Here is a 20,814-nt window from a genome sequence, read left to right on the forward strand (position 1 = left end):
CTTGTACTAAATGGAGGCAGTTTGTAATGTCGTCTGGAAACTAACGTTAACTGTGACGAATTGAAAACATGCTATTACTTTCAATATTTACCAGCTAGCTAGTTAGTTTGTGGAGAGCTGTCACTATGGGTGAGTTGACACGAAGAAGTATTGTTTATGAGCATTACAGCTAGATAGCAACCCGTCGTTAATAACAAAATTTGCATCTGTAAGATAAATAGTTGCACGTTTAATTCACTTCGGCAAAGTTTGCATTCAGTATATAGTTAGTCCATCCATGCCATTAGCTAACAGAGGTTATAATCTCTTCCTTTTAGCTAATAGCCGAATCTCCTTTTCCATATAGCAGCTTTTATGTCATGAATAAAACTTGACATTTTGCGACAGACACCGATTTGCCATTTTATAGGTAACGTTACACCTATCTTAAATTGTTTATTAGTGTCTACGATAAGGTGACTGTTATTAATAGAAAGGAATGGCGCTACAGCCTCCAAACAGACAATGAAGTTGAATCAACATCGCTCAAAAACAGTTGCAACAAAACCATAATGTTATAGTCATGATGGCAACACTATCTATTAGGCTATATTAGTTTTAGTTAGCTGGGAATACATTGTGCATAATAAACAGGCAAACTGTGTATGAACCATGGCAGTACATTTTGAGGGAATATTTACACCGTTTAAGATAAAAGAACCAGATACGTTGTCTGTATTCGCTCGTCCAGTGTATTAAATACCTCTCAAATCAAGGTATGTTGACATTGATGCCCAAATCCTGTACATCCAATACTTCTATAAAGCAGTCCTTCTCATTTATTTTCTAATGCCACCTGAGATATTAGCTACCTCAATTGAAACATTATTACAAAATCTTTATTTCCTGACAAATCTCCATCACCTCATGGTATAATCATATCACTCAACTCTAATCTGTGGCATTTTTTTCATCCTTTACTCCATTACTTTTTTTTATCTATAGACTGTAGAGTTGACAGTGCTGAGGACGTGGAGGCTGAGAGATCCTCGTCTCCAACTGGGATACAGTCTCCTGTCATGGACCGAAACCCGTCACCACCTCCAGACACAGCTGACGGAGAAGAGGACGGAGATTTGGATGCCATTGGAGACACCGTTTACAGCAAACACTGGCTTTTCAGCACCTTGACTCGTCTCATCCATGTAAGCAGGCTGTTAATGCTAATGTCAAAATTTTAGGCGTGAAAATTTCACTAAGCACTTGAAAATGAAAGTGGCATATCATGTCGTAGTTCATGGGTTCGCTGGACTATAGCGACTAAATATCATCTGAACTTGCTTGAAAAAAAGATGATTGAATGCAAAAATTCCAGTTGCTCTCTGCTGCACACTGTCCAACGCAAAACATTTCTTAACAATTGTAAAATGGTAATTTCTTGCAGATGGTCACAGAGCATTTGGAGGTGGACTCTGAAGGTCAGATGCAGCTCCCTGATGATGACGAGGAAAATCTGTGTAGGGTTTGGGATATGGCAATGGATAAGGTATTTCATTGTCTGTGCCCATAGCTTTCACATTCTTATTAGCCTACTCACTTTTAATTTCCAGTAATTACAACCCCAAAAAAAGGAAAAAAGAAATGGCTCCATACATGTGTTTTGAATTGGAGCTGTGTTTGAATTTGGATGATTTCTAAAATAAAAGACAAGCAACAAAAAAAGCACAAATTGTTAATTCATTGTGGAGGATGTAGGTTGCGGTGCTGCTGAACTGCCTTCCCTTATGGATATAAATGAGGTTGACGAAATAATAGAAATGGCATATCATAACACAATACAGCTTAAGAGCACCGTAAATGACATCCTCCATGATGATCATGATGTGAATTGTGTAAAGGTTTAGGTATTTACTAATGACTGGTTATTATTATCTGTGCATAGGACGTGGCTGGTTTTCTGCAGGAATTTAAAGCTACAGATATTCTTCTTGGAGTTATAGCCAAATCTCGTTGTCCACGTCTCACAGTGAGTGAAATCCTTTAAAGTTTATACATTCTGTGTCAAAATATAATCCTATATAATGCATTTAATTTTTGACGCTGTATTTCTGAGTTTTGAGAATTTCCCTGACAGAATTTTCTTTTGCTTCTCTAGGAAATTTGTGTGGGAATCCTTGGGAACATTGCTTGTTTTCCTGACACTTGTCTGACTCTCAGCCAAAATGAAGACTTGGGGTGGGTAAAGTAGTCATCTATAATTGTCCTTTCATAGACATTGTATGCCATTGTGATGCAGCTTTATTAATGCAACTCACTGTGTGTCCACAGAGCTGTGCTGTTGCTTCTTCTTGGAGATGCCGATCCTCCGACCCTGCTGGAAACAAGCAGGTGAAACAACTGCATTTTCTGTAGACATGTGAGACAGAGGGACTAAGAGAGAAGTATTAATCTTTTCCAATGTTTGCAGATTGCTGCTGACCTGCGTCTCCCAGAAAGATGTCTGTTCGCTTTGGCTTCAGCGAATACGACAGCAGACATCTGTGCGCTCCAACCTCTGTTTCATCATGTGCAGTTCTACCAACAGTACTGTGCTTTTACTCATTCCTTCCCCCATAATAAGATGAAGTGTTACTTTTTATAAAAATTAAACTCAGAGTCCCTGTAAGCTGTTTATCTTAAAGGTTTCCTGTGGAGTTTCTGTCCTCTAGTGGGGCTATGGAGATGTTTTTCTATGCTGGATTTAAATTGCTTAAAATCGGCTTTGAAAATATGTTTTGAGGATGAAAATGCATTTGACATGTTTGTTGGACCTCAGAGATCCACTCGATGTCTCTTTGGTGACTGACACTGATTGTAAATATAACTTTTGTTGATTTACAAGAAAACTCCACAGGGCACCTTTAACTCTATGTAACCTTTGCTTTCTCAAACGGTTCTTATCAGTAGCACCTTGTGTGTTTTGCAGCTGACCTGCTTGAGAAGGTTGGAGAGCTGGTCGACAAACTGTTTGATCTGGATGAGGAGCTGATGAAGAGCTGGATCACAGCTCTGCCAAGCGAGGAGGGGGGTGATGGTGAAAGCTGTCTGGATGTGGCCTCATGTCTTCTTGAGGCAGCCAAGCAGCTTAGGTAGGAATCTGAAACTGAAAATCTGGAGAATGTTTTAGAGTTTTTACTGTTTGCATTATTATATTTACTTTCTAAAGGAATTGAGAGCATCTTGAGTTTGAGGTCCGTATCAGTTTAATTAGTTTCCACAGAGTATAGATTACAAACCACTGTTAATTTGTGTATATGAAAGCCAATTACTCTGTTTGCATACTGAAGACATAAAAAATGTCCTCTGACGCATTTTAGAGGCACTTGATAAATTGTGTATATTTGCTGTCTTAACTTGATATTGACATTTTTATCATTTGAGGCACTGATTAAATTTGTTAAGTGATTATTAGTGTAATTATAGTGAATACTCTTTCCGGCATTGTTGGCTTTACTGGTGGATAAAGTCTCTTTGCTCCACCTACACATGAGGAGACTGAGGTTTGAGCAGCTAACTCACAGGTCTGAATTAGGGCCAAAATTAAATGAACATTTACTTCATTCTTTGTGAAATACCCTCAGTCACTCTTTTTTTTCCACTTGTGTGTGTGTATATATATATATATATATATATATATATGTAGTTGATGCAATGATACACTAGAGTTCAGACTAAATACATGGTGCTGATGATTTAGTTAATCCTCTGTATTCAACAGTATTAAATTGCCTTCACAGATCAGAGAGTCCAAATGGCTTAGAGGTTTACATTCATTCTCTCCAACTCCTCACCACCATAGATGAGGGCATTCAGACTTTTGGTAAGAGCAATCAACACAGTATCGAGTTCAGCTGTTGGCACATCATCACAGAAGTCGAATGTGTTTACTATGGTTGTTGACTCAGTAAAATCTAACACAAGACTGAAGTGACAATGTTGAATTGTTAATTGTAGCTGCCCCTGACGGACCCGGCAAAGCAGTGTGGGACTTTGTCTGTGACGTTGTGTGTCAGGACCTCTGCCAGCCAAATGATCTTCCAGTTGTTCTGCAAGATCAGAAGAGCATTTTGGTTCAGGCGTTTGCAGTGCTGCAGGCTCTTTATAGATGCCAGGACCAGTGGTGCAGCAGAAGTGAAACAAGTAAGCTTTGTATCAGCTTCGTTGTTTGCACATTTCACCGCTGGTTCAGCTGCGGTCACCAAATGACATCAGCCCCGAGATCTGCCTTTTTAATGCATGTAGTGCAATGAATGTTGATTTAGTGTTAGCTGCATGATTCCTGCATATCTATTTCAATTCTAGTATGCCAGTACTACTAATAATTTGATGCGTTTTGTGTGAATACCTTTGTCTTTTGCCACTAGGTCTTCACCTGATTGGGACCATTTTGCGGGTGCTTCAGTACCAGAGTGAGGGAAAAGATGATGGTACCAGCAAAGGAGACACAGACGATGAACAGCTCCAGACTCTAGCAGAGATCACAACTGAGTTTCTAGCTGACATCTGCATTCAGATTCCCAAGGTAATCCCAAAGAAAGGCCTTACTAGCTTTCCTGTTGGATCACATTGTTCCCTGAGATCCTTAAATGCGACTGAAGTGTCGACGCTGATTTTCGTTCTTCGTAGGACACCGTGGCAGATTTGGTGAAGAAAGGTTACCTGACTGAGAAGACTTCTCTCACAGCTGCAAGCAGTTTAGTTTCCAACTTTAACACTTCAGTAAGTGCTTACTTCAGGATGGCTTTAATATAATCAGATATGTATTTCATTCAATCATGGAGTAATTAGAATGAAAGCGATCCCATTTTTGATATAAGCATAAGGTTGAGGCACTACTCCTTTTCCTTGTACGCACTGTAATCTCCTACACTTAAAGGTATAAAGTGCAGGAATTGTCGGTTACTGTTTGTGAACACAACATTCAAACTTGACCCCTTCATTTCGGCTCAACACCAGAAGAGTTTGGAAGGTTTATATGTAAAACCATCGTTGCCAGAACACACACAGCCCAGTGGATCACTTGCAGTATCGAATGCCTACAAAAGGTAGCAGCTCAGTAGCAGTGTACCTGACTGCCTGTGGGAAAATGGGAGAGTGATGAGGTGTCTTGTGCCGTGATGATAACATAATTGCAGTGCCTCGCAATCTTTCCAGTTACAGACAGCAGTCAACAAGCCAACAGCAACATTAGCTAATTGTTGTGTCCAGACTGGAGTATTTAGTACAACGTCCTGAGCTTCAGACACAACTTGACGAGACAGATTACAGTGTCAGCCTGGTCGCTGCTAAGTCCCGACCTCAGCTGCATGCTGTTATTGACTAGGGGCTAAAAACCCACTGCCCAAAGGTTGCCACCCAGAAAATCCAGCAAAACCATCATAAAATAGGAAGAAAATAATAAAATACAGGCAGAGCGTTGGCTCTCTGCAGATAAATACACCGTGATGACTGAAAGGGGTAACTTTGGTGTGAGTCTATTCATGGTTTTTAAGAAAATCCTGCATAGTATACCTTTAATAAGCCACACACACAAACACACCCACAGGTGGTTCATTCCATATAGACCCTCATATTAGACAGTATTAAAAGTGTTGAATGTTTAGGAAGACCAGTTTAACCTTTAAAAGAAAAGCATCTCCTGACATCTTTACTGCAGGGATGGACAGAATCATAAGTCAACTCGCTATGAACAACCACTGTAAGTGAATGTCGTCATGAGGAGCTCAAACAGACAGTCTGAAAGTCTGTCTGGCGGCTTCAGGAGCCTGACTGCAGAGTGTTGAGTCAATGACTGACAGACAAGTTACACTGCCTCAATGGACATGTTTCATGTTTTACTTTTAATCTTATTACTGTTGAAATGATAAGTTGAAAAAAGTAGCAGCAAATGGTGTTACTACAATTAATATAATAATAAGTCCTTTGTTAGGTATAAATATCAAATGGTTTGGTTACAGCTTCTTAAAATTTGGAGCTTTTCTGAGTTTTGGGTATTTGTAAAATTGAATAGCTTTTGGTTTTTGAGACAAAATTAGCAGTTTTAAAATGTCGTGCAAGTTTCTCAAAATGTTATAGACTCATTGACAGATGGATTTATTGATATGAGGTCATTTCACCTTGAATGTCCTCTTAAGTTCTTGTCTACATATTTCTTCATGAGTAGTCTAATCCTTGTGTGTGCAAACAGTGGTGCCGTTGTTTCACTTAAGTCTTTAGGATTTATTTTAGAGCTTGTGTCAGGTTAAGACGTGTGATGGACTGCTGCTGTGCACCACCAGCTCTTGTGGAAAATAAACATTGTGTTTCCACCCCGCCCTTCTTCCTCTTGTGCAGTTTCAGCACCTGCAGTCCATGTTGTCAGAGACTGATCCCCAATTGGCAGACATGGTGAGGAAACAGTTTCCTGTCTGAGGCGCCCAGCAGATCAGTGTTCAGCACTCATCCAGACACTCACCACTGCTTTTTATAGTGGACTCTATTTCCCCTCCAAAGATCCTGCTTCAAGTCATATTTGGATTTCCACAGGAAAGACTTAACGAGGATGCCACACCAGCACGTGTGGTGGACATTGTGATCATTTTTTTTTTTCATATGTTGAGCCACGTGTAAAATTCAGTTGTGTTTCTGTTTGATGTTTTTTTTTATTGAATGCTATTTTTGTATTAAATAATTGACAGGCTTTTATTAAAAAGAACTTTCTTCCAAGAATTTATGCTTGGAGGTTTTCATTGGATCATTATCATTGTCTTGGCTTGATGCAAAGCAGAAAAAATCCCTCACTGACAAAAAGCATGTTTGGCATCTCGTTGTAATTGTTTTTTTGTTTTTTTTAAGGTTAATACAAAGCAGTGAGAATCTATATATCATTTCAGGAAAATGAAAGACAGATAAATAAAAATAAGGACATGCAGATGTGAGAGATTCAGTCTACAACGAAATGGAAAGAAAATGTCACAGGAAATTTTGGGCTGAAATTTTAACAGGTAAAACTCCATTGATTTTTATACAGGCCCAAATATGTCTCAGGAGGAATTCCCATCTTCCAAACCAACCATAAGAATTAAAAATGCACATTTTGACATATTTGGTAGTCGAGATCTGTCCCCTAATAAACAAAATGAGTTGATTCCTGAAGCAAACCAAGGAGCTAAGACTTCCATCCTTCCATTCCACCCTTCATCAGTTTCATTCTGTGGAGTGTCACTGCACTTTCGTAATATCTATGTTGTACATTAAGTACCTTTTTTTTTTTTAATATGGTCAAAAAACATGTTACTAATCAGCCTGCTCTGTCAGAGTACATTATCAGAGCATTTTGCATGAAGGCCCGCAAGTTGACATTGAGATATTGTTTACGTTTCTTTCCTTTATTTAAAATATAAGTAAAAGACTGTATATATCGTAGATAAAATGAGGATTTTCCTGTAGTATTCTTTTTTACATTATACTATTGTAAATTTATACTATGTAACAGGCACGTGTCTCTTGTCAGACAGAAAACCTCTCTGTAAACACATCAGTCTTCACTGCAGCGTGACACAGAGCCATTTATAACCAAAAATCAGCAAAGCTGTTTGTACATTGATGCTTGAAGCATTAACTATGTCCACATTAATATATCTTAATATTTGTTCCTGTTTTTTATTAGATAAAAATAAGAATATTGACATAAGATGAAACTGCATTGAGTGTGAACTGGGTGACCTTTCCAAGCATATGAGTAATGGTACTAATGCTGATGACAACATCAAGTGTTTACCAGAGGGTGACAGTCACTCGGTAACAACAATAAAATTAGATGAAAGGCTTGAGCCTGGCAACAATGTGCTCATTTGGTTTCCAAATGCACCATTTCGCCCACTCATGGAGAAGAGCAGGACAACCTGCGCATTTCCAGCAAGCTTACGAAGGCTCTGTGAATATAGCAGCTTTTTAATTAAAGCTTGGATTGATATGTAGAACACTCTTTCTAATGGAAATCCCGAGATGGTTGGAGCGTACGGAAGACAGAGATCACCCTATGGGGGAAAAAAAACCCTGTCTTTTTAATCCTGCTGTCCACGAGCTTGACTATGATGCACATAGTTGGCAGGTGCCTTGATCTGCGAGTCATGTTCTCTTTGTGTTGTAAATGTCTAGAATGATGTACGTGTAATCGTGTTTGGCCTTTCAAGATTGCTTGTGGCCAGTGACTTGCACTTTGCTGGGTGCTCAGTCTTCAGGCCTCGCTCCCGGGCGCGTCACGTCACAGAGATCAAGGTGAAGCCCAGATGTTTCCTGCTGCCCTGCCAAACTTCATTGTCAGTCTGCCAGTCTTCACAGCAGCTTGATCAGATCTGACTCCATGCACACCACGCAGCAGGCCGCCCCTTGTATGGCCAGTGTTTTACACACATCAGTGACGCCGAGGCACGTCAGGCCTGCCTGATGCTGATGCTGATGCTGGATGTCAGTTATTTCTTTTTCTATTGACCTCTTTCCGCACAACTCGCAGTTCTTTTTAAATGACCTGACATTTTGCCTTTCGGTGAAATGTGTTCTATTTTTGTCTTGCATTTGTGTGAAAAATTCACATCCATCCTTACGTAACCTGGAAAGAATAACACTGCTTTTCACACGATCGATCCATGACGTTGATACATGTTTGGATTTTCCGGGTAATGCACAGCTCCTCTGCAGAAACAGGCTTTAACTTGTGATCAAGTGGGATCAAAAGGCATCTTCTGTGGATATGCCAGTAAAAGGATTCATAGACTGAACTGAATGGCCCTCTTATGAAGGAAGACTATCACTCAACAGGACATCATGTTTTGCTTAGAGATACTCTGGTGTCATGCTCTAAGATGTGGAGTTACGTGTCCCAGGTGATTAAAATAACACATTTGTAGAAAATGTATGATTTTCTCTAAGCCCTCTTGAGTGTGTGGTGTAGTACGTGTTGAATGGTGAATGAACGATAATGAAGGGATGAAGAATGCGTGTGCAGCATCACGTTCTCCCTCTCCTTTGATTCCAAGGCCCAGCCTATTCACAACCACCTGTTCAAGGCGTGTTAATAAAGCCACATGATGCTGTTGGGTGCAATCAAAGCCCCCTTCAGCTCATTTCCTGAGTTCCCTGGCTTTCTATCTCTTGTCAACAGAATCACAATGAAACTTTCCCCTTCGTGAACCCTAAATATCAAAGACAGTGACGTTTCCTGCTCGCAAAAAGTGATGCAGTGACGCTGCTGTTTGCTTTTGCCTTAACTGCCTGCTTCAACCACCTTATCTGTTAGGATATTGTAATGATAAACTAGACACACAAGGATACTGCATTGTCACTAACACAATCTCATTCATGCAGAGGTGGAAAGATCATATATCACGAATCATCATCAAGAATCATCTCCTGTAAAACTCTGTCTATACATGAATATGAAAAATAACTTATTTTTTTTGTCTAAACTGTGTGATGAAGACTGCTTAACTAAATATAATATTAAATGTATGTATGTATGTATAGTATATTACATATTATCATATGTACATACATATACAATTCGTATTATCTAATGAAGGCATTCAATTGCTTCTTTTAGTCGGTGAGAGACTGTAAAGTAAACTCTGAGGTGACAGGCATGAAATTTAACAAAAAATAATTACAGAGAATAAAAAAGAGCATGTATTTGTTTTTGTTATAAAGTGCTGGTGTGTAATATATCTGCCTTCATTTTACTAATTGTGTTTCTAACTGCTTGTAAGGAGAATCATGTGGTATTAAGGGGTAAAACGCACTGGATCAATTTACCTGTTGCATAATATCCAAACGCACTTTTAAATGATAGCCTAACATAATTTATAACCAAAACACATTCAAAAATCTTCTCAGATTAAATGCAGAATATTTTCAGCGACTCTTTTTTAATCTCTATCATTTTTTTTTTAATGTATCACATTTCTATTTTAAATGTGGCAGGTGTTTACGGGAGCAGCTCTGTCCTGTCCTTGCTCCTGCTGACGCCTGTCACCAAGTGGCATATGCTGTTGTTTGCTCAGCAATGAAAGAATTGGAGCTAATTAAAGGGACGTGGTCTTGCCACAGGAAGTGTGCGTAAGCAGACCATTCACTATTCTGATTAGTTAGTTGTTCAAACAAGGCTCAGGATCAGGTGAAAGACTGGAATTCTATTGATGAAGTGCTATTAGAAGACCTTGAATTCTGTGGAAATTCAAATAACACCAGTGGAAAGGTAGACTGAACATGCCACTCAAGTAGAAATCCTGCAATACTGACATTTCTCTGTTTTTAGTTTTTCAACTATGACCAGTATGTTTTTATGGCAAGGACAATCACAAACCAATGTAGCTGGAAAGATGGCATCTAAATTACTATCATAGATACATTTCTCCATTCTTGTGTCAGTATGTTAACTGCAATGCTTGCATAGGCTTGATGCTAAAAAAAAAAAAAAAAGTATGCCAATTGCCCTGTTTCCTCTTTTTGGTTTTGATTTCCAGCTCTACAAATCTGTACTCTGCAATTGATGAGATTAGAATGTATTTCTCTAATATAGTCAGAGTTTGTATATTAATGATTTCGTGTTATATTAGTTCAGCTTTGGCTAATCTAAATGTTTCGGACGTGAACAGCCAGCACATTCTTTGTGCATCGTCCATATTTCCAAAATTTAATTTAACCAGACAAACTATTCCAAGTAAAGAGCTTTTCAACTGGTAGTATTTTTTAATTTCTTAATTCTTATTTTTCTGTTTTTCTCATCTGTATCATACCCATCCACTCTGGTGTGTTTCCTGGGCTGCTGCAACACTTTATTTCCCTGTGCTACAGACTGCATCAATGGAAGTGGACAGAGTTTCTGAGTCTGAAAAGAGATGTGAAAGTGCCTTAAACCTGCATTCTTTCTAATGGCCAGTAGGGGGCGACTCCACTGGTTGCAAAAGGAAGTCAGATTGTATTCAAGTTTACGAGAAAATGACCCTACTTCTGACTTGATTTATTAGCCTTTTTTGAACAACGCACTGAATCCACATGAAAAATACTGTGACCTCTGACCTCCCTGTGGACAACACAATATAAACAGCAGTTATTATTGTGGTATTTTAGTATTATTTATCTCCTAAATGCCCAGTGAGATGCAGTGCAGTTTAAATTTCTAATACCTTCTAATGCTCATGTTGGACAGTTTCTTAGTGCCATGGGTGAGATTAGCAGAGAGATGTCTTGCAGCTTGACGCTCAGACACTGTGAGTAAATCCCTCTGATTGGAGTGAACAGAACTGGGACAGACTGGCCATAGTGCAGCTGTCACACACTCAGACATGTCTGTAACCCAGCATCTACCCTTCACAAATCTCCAAACAGTGATCAGAAAGAAGAGCTTGTGCAATGATTAACTTTCTTTGAACAAATGTCACTTATTTCTTCAAAAAGTAATGTGTGCATAAAGACAGATAAGCAGGCAGTCCATGAGTGGCCTTTTGATGCATTTGTTCTCATTATGTGACTGCAGGAGAGCATGAAGAGCGTCATGATTCGTATGAAAGCAGTACTGCATACAACTCAGGTTGCATTCAAGTAACTACAACAGGGCAGACCAGAAAGTTTATTATGCGGGTGTATTCTGATGAATGAACAAAAGCATTGAAAGCACAAAATTATCATAAATACATTTTGCACAATGTGTAGAATATAATGTCGAAGAATATTTCTCTTATAGTTTAGATGGACTACTGGTGGTGGGAACAACTCGTGTCTTCCCCATGGAAAATGTTTATCAATGGCTGAATTGTTGCGTTGTTGTCTCATCCTTGAAGCTAATTATCCAGAGACCACTATCCACATAGGGTAAGAGGGTCATCAGGAGGGAAAACCACAATGAGTCATCTTATTCATGCTGCACTCGTTGGCTCAAAGCATCTCAAAGCCCCTATGTCAATTACCCTCCGAATGGCAGAGCAGACACGGTGCGTTCCAGGTCGCATTACTAATAAGATCCAGCACAAACTGTTTGAACATACTTTTAATAAAAGTATATTAGTGTTAGTGTAGTCGTATTCAGTGCAGAAAACAGATGATTTGTAAGCTGGGTCCAGCTCGAAACCTGACATTAAACGACTCAGACATTAAATAAGGGAGATCTGATCCAGGAGCTGTCAAGACATGAGGACATCAAAGACATGGCCAGAGCATCTGCAGCATAAAAGCGTGGCCTGTGAAAATGTCTTTATAAGTAGATTTCGATGCGCTTGATCCTGAAACACAGCTCAGTGCTGAATGAACTGAGCAGTTCATTACTGAATCATGGCAACTGCTCTGTCTTTTACCTCCTCTTTATCAATAAGCAAGCTGCAATATCTGTTACAGGAAAAACAAATTCAAGCTTTTTCCTTGTATTAGTCAATAACACGTCTATAAGGTCCACAATGCTCGCCACTGCTCTTTATGTTGCTTTAGGCAGCAGCAGCAGCCTAATTGGCTCCTTGTGATGTTCACGTAGGTGGTCTGGTGTGAATGGACGGCTACAGAACTACAGAGAGGGTTTGTTTGAAAAGAGATCTCATTTCTTTCCCTGTCAGCCAATTTTACTCCATGCATGCAGAGAACAATAAGGAATAACTACTTTACGTTTTATATTCAAAGCAGATTTATTTGAGCCAGAATCCAGAAACAGAGTTTGAACATGTGCTCCGGCAGGCCACCAGTGCCTTTCAAAATCATTATACTACTGCTGTGGACTTTCCCTCAGTAACACAATTCAAATCTGCTTATATAAAAAGGCTTTTAATTAACAATGATTTCACATCAGGAATTCCACTGTTACACATACTAATACTACTATTGTGTTGTTGCCTCTCTTCAGTTTCTGTCTTGAATTGTTTCAATGATTTTATGCTTCTTTTGACTTGTTGATCATGTTGTACAACTTTGCTATGATATGTGCTACATAAATCCAGTTTTGTTATTATTGGGGCTGCAATTAAGAATTATTTTCATTGTCGTTTAATCCACCAATTATCCTTCCTTGTTTTTGTTAAATCAACAGATTAATCACTTAAAATGTAAACAAAAAAAAAACTTGCTTGATTTGCTTAAGATGACCAGCGGTTCAAAATCCAATGATATTTAATTTGCAATTATACAGCTGATAAAAGTGGAAAGTCCTCACATTTGAGAAGCTAAAACCAGAGAATGGTTGTAATTTTTGCTTGACTGTAAATGATTATTGACAATCAAAAACTGTTGCCAATTAATTTGATTTCCATCACCTAATTGTTTCAGCCCTAATTATTACTGTGCTGCCAACAGAAACAGACCGACTACTGAGTGTTCCTGTAACGCAGGCTGCATCTTTAGAAGATTGCTGTGTGATGATATCATTTGTTTACAGTGGTTATGATTGCTAAATGTGGTTAACACTGCTGCTAACTCTAGGAGGTAAATTGAGATATATAATATTTCAGCTGACCTCTCAACTGTGCAGAATATGCACTGCTTGCCTTCTTCTAACAGCCAGACATATTCACGCATGCTTTGCTGATTGTAAGGGGGGACGTGTTGCTGCAGACATTATGAGCGATGAATACTGGTACATGTAGTTACTGTTGTACAGGAGAGGACTGATTGGTCTGTTAATATGAACGGTGCCAGAGGTGTTTGAATGGACTACAATGACCACCAGAACAGATTGGACGGCCACATTATAAGTGCAAAGAGAGAGCAGCTCTGGATTCAGTTCCTAAGAAGAGGAAGTCCCCTTCACTGCCTCCTTTGTTGTGTAAAGCATCTGTCCGTGTCACGAGTGACACAGGCCAGGACCACCTGAGACGAAAAGCATGTGCATCAGCCACATGTAGCATGGCATTAGAGCAGCGCAGAGCTGAAAGGACTGGCTGACAGACAAAGTCACCTGTCCTATATGTGAGGTGACTAAAGCTTAGAGAACAGTGGTGTTATCTGTCTAAAGTAATGAGGTGCTCCTTCATCTTGGTTGGGCTCACAGAGGCCCCTGAAGCCTTTCCCACTGATTGCCTTGATCTTATTAAAAGGCTCACGGTGTTAAAGACAGCAAAACATGCAGATTATTTATGCTATGCGCACGAGAACGCAGAGGGGCTTACAGTGCAGTGGGATGGATTTTGAAAGGGGGACATGTTTGGATCATTGTACAATGCAGGCAGGTGGGCTATGCTTGAATCCTCTTAAACCTTGACCTCCACTTAGTCTCATGGTGTCAACAAACAAGACAAATTAACTGCTTGTGTCAACAAGAGGAGGCTGCCTGTGTGACTTACCGGATCTGCATCCGAACTAAATGTATTCAATCTCAATATGATGGCAGTTTCCATGTTTGGCTTTAATTGCTAAATGCTTACTGATGAGTTTATATAACAAAAAGAACAATATATTTTCTATGGCTGCTGCACTCAGGATTTCCTCAAGCACGTTGAAATACCTCATTAAAATCAGTTTAATAGGGCATTTTAATTCTCTCTGTGAAATCAGACTTTGTGATTGATCTCATTGAAGCTATTTCAGGCCTTTAGGTGAAATAAAAGATGCCATTTTCCCCTGTGACGTGGGCGGTGCTGCTCTTTTTCCATTTGCTGCTGTGGGTGAGATTACCGTCCCCTCCTATTTCTCTCTGTGGTTAAAAGGCAAGGCGCGCTACCTCTCGGGGTAGACAGCCCACTTTACATAGCGGAGGTTACTCAGATAATCCACCTGGAAGACCCACATAAAAAGGCAAATAACCGAGCAGCACTCTAACATGTACTCAAACAAAAACGAGGGACCGCGCAGAGGAAGATCTTTTGACTCCATGAACATCGGCTTTGAAGAAAAACTGCTGAACAATGAGGTAAGAAATTCTTAAAGTTAAAGAAAAATGAAGAAGTGACACTTTGAAACAGCTACCTGCCGGCGGCGCTGACGTTTTTGCCCTGTTTTAAAGCGTTTTGTTCTGTAAAAAGAGCGTCGGTGAGGCGATGAAACCAGGAAGGTGGAGAGGTTTCCTCGTGTGTGATAGTTTAAGACTCCTTTTTTGACAGCGGTGGGGAGATCGGTCGGGGTCATCTTAATGAATAAGCCTTCACTTCGTCGTCAGCGCAGATTAATTTAAGCCGTGCTGTTATAGTGTAATTTACGTCAAAGCGTTAAGAGGTTTACATTGGGATACTTCTGAATTTCTTGTCATAAAAGTCATTGCGCACTTTGTACACCCTTAATTGATTTCCATAGTAAAAGAGAGGAGATAAAACTGATCTGTAATGTCTGCGCTGCATTGCGCCAAAAGAAAAAAAAAAAAGCTGTTCTGAATGTGGAAATTAATTGCATTAATAGGTATATAACATATTTTGAATAATTTAAGTGCGTCAGATGCGCGACTTTGCACTTCAAGGTTGCAAAATTCTAAACAAAAAAAGCGGACAAACAACCAAAATACTCAAAATAAGTCAAAATGATCTCTAAACTGTGACTCAATAAAGACTTCTTTATGCATTTCAGGCCTTAATTTCTGACAAACAGTAATGTTACTAAAATGCACATAGAAGTGAATGTGAAAAATGTGAAACACCAATGTCTCTTTCAATGACGAAAAATAGGAAAATCGGTTCAATGACGCAGCTGTGATCAGGGCTGATTGTGAGTTGAAGTTCAGAATAATCACATGTGCTTTTTAATGTGTACAAATAAATATAAAGCTGTGCGTTATACTTGCATAAAGCTGACATTAAGAAAGGGAAAACAAGTCTTCGATGAGGAACATGTGTGCGTAAAATCAGGCTGCGCGCTGCAGTGATTAAACGCTGCCTAATGTCTGGTTAAGAACTCAACATGCAGGGGGGCTAATAATAGGCTTCCCCGCTGTCTAAATGAGATTGCACTAAGGCGATTCTTTGAGACAGAGACAAGTTCATCTTCGTTAAACCGAGTCGCAAAGAGTTGACCCCGGGCAGCGTCCTGATCCAGTCTCCATACACTAATGCTTTCAGGGATACTACCGACAAGGGTCCACCGAAAGCTGGTCTGCCGCGCTGTCTACACAATGCTCGAAGGGCGAAATATGGTAGGCAGCAATTACGCTGAATTTAAGTGATTCTTGCGACCGGCCAGCTCCTTTACGCCCCCTCCACGAATCACTTTTTCATTTTTTTATTGATTGTGTTGCAAAATTATAGCCTAACGTCGTTGCGCACGGGAAGAGCAAAATACAGCGTCTAAATGTATGCTACAACTAAAGTGAAGAGAAAGCGCTGCAGTCAATCAAGACAGATTAGTTGTTCTGTGCTGGTGGCATGTTAGAGTCCTACTTCTAAAATCTGGTGCAGGATTACATGCATTTTCCCCTGGCGTGTGCACCGCGAGCAGCCATGCGTCAACGTGAGAGCGCTGTCCAAGGTGCTGAAACGGACAGCGTCCTGCTGCCTAATCTCAGTCCTGTGTCTGCATGCATCCAGTGCATCTGCGTTCATATTACTTGTGTTATCTGCACGGGTGTTAAGAAACAAACCATGTTTTTCTCTCAGGGTGACAGAAATATTTATGCAGGAAAGGCAGTTTTCCTGTGAGTCTCACTATTTACTACTTGTTGCGAATTGTGCATGTTCATTAGAGAAGATGTTATGATAATTGGTATAAACCAAATAAGGCATACATTAAATCTCCAGTTTATGAAATCTAACACTGCATGTTGAAGGGTCACCGAAATTATGAAGCACAAAATTGAGGAATTGCTGTTTTCACATCTCTAAAATGAGTATGTTTCACTTTCCATACATTTACCCAATAAGTGAAAAAGAGAAGAGCTCCTGTTGGTTGTTGAATGGTGATGGCTTCTTTCTGTCATACAAATCAAAACCTAACTACATTTCATGACTTTCAGATAAACAAATCAACCTTCACGAAAATTGAAGAAAACACTGAAAAGAAGAATTCATCAGAGAAAGGGAGAGCAACAATTATCTTTTCCCTCAAGAATGAAGTTGGAGGACTGGTAAAGGCACTCAGACTCTTCCAAGTATGGACATAGTTATTATGCTCATAGTTCCTTATCTATAAATGTGTTAATTTGGTACACAGTGTCTACATTATAAAATAATATTTCCATATCATAAATCAATTATATGTCTACAGGTTACTTGTTCATTTATCATACTGATGATAAAGAGAATGCAGGAAACAAAAATAAAACTCCTGATATTTCTTGCAGGAAAACCACGTCAACCTTGTCCACATAGAGTCCAGAAAATCCAAAAGACGCAACTCTGAGTTTGAGATTTTTGTGGACTGCGACAGCAACCACGAACAACTGAATGAAATCATCCAGCTGCTTCGAAAGCATGTGAACGTGGTGGATATGGACCCTCCAGATAACTCCTGTCTTCACGAGGAAGGTAAATGAAATCCTGTAGATACTGTATTAAAAATTATTTATATTAGACCGTATTAACAGCAAACAACATTTTTTTCTTTTCTATTCTCAGATATGTATAATGTTCCTTGGTTCCCAAAGAAGATTGCAGACTTGGACAAGTGTGCTAATCGTGTCCTGATGTATGGCTCTGAGTTGGATGCGGATCATCCGGTATGTAGGCCCAACATCAACCTGCTGGTTGATTTATAAAATTAAAACTCTGTGTGTTTGAACTATTCTCATATCCATCTACGGTCCTCTTCATCAGGGTTTCAAGGACAATGTCTACCGGAAAAGACGAAAGTACTTTGCTGATCTTGCCATGGCCTACAAACAGTGAGTTTTTGTTACATTTTTTTACTGGTTATTTTGGAAAATAACATAACAAATGACATTGTTTTACTTGATACTTAGAGAGTTATTCTCTTTTGCTGCAGTGGGGATCCCATTCCTCGTATTGAGTTCACAGAGGAGGAAGTGAAGACTTGGGGAGTTGTGTACAGGGAGCTCAACAAGTTGTACCCCACCCACGCCTGCCGGGAATACTTGAAGAACCTGCCACTGCTGTCCAAATACTGTGAATTTCGGGAGGACAACATCCCTCAGCTGGAAGATGTCTCACGCTTCCTCAGGGGTAGGGTTTAAATTCTTTTAGAAAACGTGCTTCTTTTGCTTTAAATACAAATTTGGAAAAAAAAAATCAAATGTCTTATCTTCTCAGAACGCACTGGATTTACCATCAGGCCTGTGGCCGGTTATCTGTCCCCTCGTGACTTCCTTGCTGGTTTGGCCTTCCGTGTTTTCCACTGTACCCAGTATGTGCGGCACAGCTCCGACCCCTTATACACCCCAGAGCCGTGAGTAATGTACAGAACTATACTTACAAAAGGGATGCTAATGTTCATACAAAGCTACTGGTTCTAATATTCTGTTATCTGTTATTATCAAGGGACACGTGCCATGAGCTGCTGGGACACGTCCCGCTTCTGGCGGAGCCCAGCTTCGCCCAGTTTTCTCAGGAGATTGGTCTTGCTTCACTTGGAGCTTCAGATGACTCAGTTCAGAAACTGGCCACAGTGAGTGACGCTGATACAAGCACATTTCATGAAACCAAACTCAACAAAGATATCCATGACTCTAAAATGTAAAATAATTGCCATAATTGCTTCTGTTCCTGTGTTACAGTGCTATTTCTTTACGGTGGAGTTTGGCCTATGCAAACAAGAAGGGCAGCTGCGGGCATACGGGGCAGGACTGCTGTCATCTATCAGTGAGCTTAAGGTGAAAACATTTTAGCAGGACCTTACAGTGGATATGATAACACTCTTTCCATTGACTCATCATATAATATGTATATAAAGTGCCTGAAGAGTTGTATATTACCTATACACCCTGCTTTTAATCAGCCAAACCCATTAAAATAATTGTATTATAGGTTTGGCTACAGCCCCTTAGCATGTCAATAAAATGTATGTTAAGGATTCTTGATAAAAGACTGCATGATTTATCTCTTTCATTTGAAACAGACAAATATAGATTGACTTTCAGATTGATTTTATGTGCTGAGGTTTACATGCAATGGTTTCAACTGTTTTTCTCTCTTACAGCATGCGCTCTCTGGAAATGCAAGGATAATGCCTTTTGACCCCAAAGTTACATCCAAACAAGAATGCATCATCACAACATTTCAGGATGTTTACTTTGTGTCAGACAGCTTTGAGGAGGCCAAGGTCAAGATGAGGTGAGCTTGGTTACAGCAACCTAACATAAGATATTCTTAATGAGAGATCTTGCATGGATCGATGTACTACACCGCTGTTTTATATATAAATTAAATATCTGCTCCATATTATTCAATGATATATATATATATATATTATGTTTATTTCAGGGAGTTTGCCAAGACCATCAAACGTCCCTTCACAGTGCGATACAACCCTTACACCCAGAGTGTGGATGTGTTAAAAGACACTCCCAGCATCAACAGCGTGGTGGAGGAGCTTCGACATGAGCTCGACATCGTCGGTGACGCCCTCAGCCGGCTGAACAAGCAGCTGGGTGTCTGACCACCCACATCCCAGTTCAAGTTATCCACCTACGGTCCGTCAACGCTTGCTGTGTCATCCCCAAGCACCACTGTAGAGATACTGCTTGTGTATCGCCCTTCGTCAGTACAATGAATGTGCACGGCTTTTGGCAAAATGCCCTGTTGTCCCCACTGCATGTTAAACGTCTTAAACAATTCACAGAGGCACATTAGGTATGTTTAGCCACTGATATCAGTAAATTGCACAAACCCAAAGAGCTGCTTAGCATGACACTGTTTTGCTTCTGTATTGCAAACAATCGACGCGCTTTCATGGTACATTAGTACCCTTTTAAAACATCCCCAGCTGTTACAAACACAGATGTGGTTTTCTCATCCCGTTGTTAATTCTGCTGTTGTATATTATCATGTGAATTTTTTGTATTTCATTTCATTCTTCTTCTTCACATTTAATCTTCCTCACTTCAGTGATATGTATAAAATGTACCTTGTTTGTATTCTTATGGTGTATGTATTATGTTCCTTTTTGTGTGCTGTTGAGGGAAATCACGAAAGTGAAAACTGGAGTTATAAGAATGTTTTTGAGACCGATTACGACAGATTTGGCCCATGCACCCTGACCTATCTTATTTTACAGTGATGATTTTGAATACCTCCTCATGAAGTGAATATAATTGTAGTTCTCCTTAAATCAAAACATTATTTTTCTACTGCAAAGAAATATAGACATTATGAGTAGGCTATGTATGAAACTATTGAAAAATAATAATAAAATGTTAATTGTGTCAAATGGTTTGTTACCTGCTGACTTATTTCTTTTTGACATCTTTGTGACTTGGTTATGGATATTGATCTTGGAGGAAGAAACTGATGATGATCATGAAGATGCAGAATGATGACAGTGACGACCCTGAAAGTGATGATAATAGTTATGCTCAGATTAGAGTTTGCGTAATCTAAATTAAACATCATAAGAATAATCATCCTTTGACTTGATGGCCAAATCACCTCATCCCCTCAATCAAAAAATCAATTTTTGGAGCTGGTTTCTTAAACACTAGTGTTAAATTTTTATTTGGGATATATAACATCCTAATGGGATCAGTCTGAATGCAGAAAATCTCCAATCAAGGGTCCTCTACTGTATGCCCCACCTCCAGAGTTTTTATTTTACTTTAGTCTTTCTCTCCATCTTGAGGAGAAATCTTCAGATTCTCTTAAAATTGTGAGACGTTAATTCAACATTCTGATCATTTTGGAGGTGCTGAACTGTGAAATCTTACACTGAGAAATGTTTGATATTTTCTCCACCCCATTCACATATTTTAGAGTT

At 39.5% G+C, this 20,814-nt stretch overlaps 2 protein-coding genes across 4 annotated transcripts; both read left to right on the forward strand.

The window, feature by feature from the left end:
• On the forward strand, positions 1–6,717 carry saal1 (serum amyloid A-like 1). Its single transcript, XM_041938393.1, has 13 exons — positions 1–129; positions 985–1,184; positions 1,424–1,525; positions 1,922–2,005; positions 2,135–2,214; positions 2,308–2,367; positions 2,447–2,562; positions 2,945–3,107; positions 3,756–3,838; positions 3,973–4,158; positions 4,383–4,540; positions 4,645–4,737; positions 6,352–6,717. Exons 1-13 carry the CDS (start codon positions 126–128, stop codon positions 6,427–6,429), a joined length of 1,407 nt encoding a protein of 468 aa, XP_041794327.1. The 5' UTR covers positions 1–125; the 3' UTR covers positions 6,430–6,717.
• An 8,018-nt stretch (positions 6,718–14,735) lies between these two features.
• tph1a (tryptophan hydroxylase 1 (tryptophan 5-monooxygenase) a) lies at positions 14,736–20,235 on the forward strand. Of its 3 annotated transcripts, none has more exons than XM_041938390.1 (11): positions 14,736–14,878; positions 16,904–17,038; positions 17,231–17,414; positions 17,505–17,605; positions 17,703–17,770; positions 17,872–18,068; positions 18,156–18,291; positions 18,384–18,510; positions 18,620–18,715; positions 19,042–19,175; positions 19,326–20,235. In XM_041938390.1, exons 1-11 carry the CDS (start codon positions 14,789–14,791, stop codon positions 19,498–19,500), a joined length of 1,443 nt encoding a protein of 480 aa, XP_041794324.1. In that variant the 5' UTR covers positions 14,736–14,788; the 3' UTR covers positions 19,501–20,235. The 3 variants fall into 3 exon arrangements, with proteins under 3 accessions (XP_041794324.1, XP_041794326.1, XP_041794325.1); XM_041938392.1 differs by having other exon boundaries at positions 16,904–17,014; XM_041938391.1 differs by lacking the exon at positions 14,736–14,878 and adding an exon at positions 15,958–16,087.
• Positions 20,236–20,814: the final 579 nt, after the last annotated feature.

This window comes from Chelmon rostratus, chromosome 6 (assembly GCF_017976325.1).
Source record: "Chelmon rostratus isolate fCheRos1 chromosome 6, fCheRos1.pri, whole genome shotgun sequence".
In the NCBI taxonomy this organism is placed as follows: domain Eukaryota; kingdom Metazoa; phylum Chordata; class Actinopteri; order Chaetodontiformes; family Chaetodontidae; genus Chelmon; species Chelmon rostratus.

What these genes read in the sequence shown, in the direction of transcription:
- tph1a (XM_041938390.1), top strand. Translation starts at nt 14,789, where the DNA reads ATGTACTCAAACAAAAACGAGGGACCGCGCAGAGGAAGATCTTTTGAC. An exon ending in CAGTTCAGAAACTGGCCACA is followed by an intron (nt 18,511 to 18,619) that starts GTGAGTGACGCT and finishes CCTGTGTTACAG; the next exon opens with TGCTATTTCTTTACGGTGGA. An exon ending in CATCTATCAGTGAGCTTAAG is followed by an intron (nt 18,716 to 19,041) that starts GTGAAAACATTT and finishes TCTCTCTTACAG; the next exon opens with CATGCGCTCTCTGGAAATGC.
- saal1 (XM_041938393.1), top strand. An exon ending in ACCCTGCTGGAAACAAGCAG is followed by an intron (nt 2,368 to 2,446) that starts GTGAAACAACTG and finishes CAATGTTTGCAG; the next exon opens with ATTGCTGCTGACCTGCGTCT. An exon ending in TCTGCATTCAGATTCCCAAG is followed by an intron (nt 4,541 to 4,644) that starts GTAATCCCAAAG and finishes CGTTCTTCGTAG; the next exon opens with GACACCGTGGCAGATTTGGT.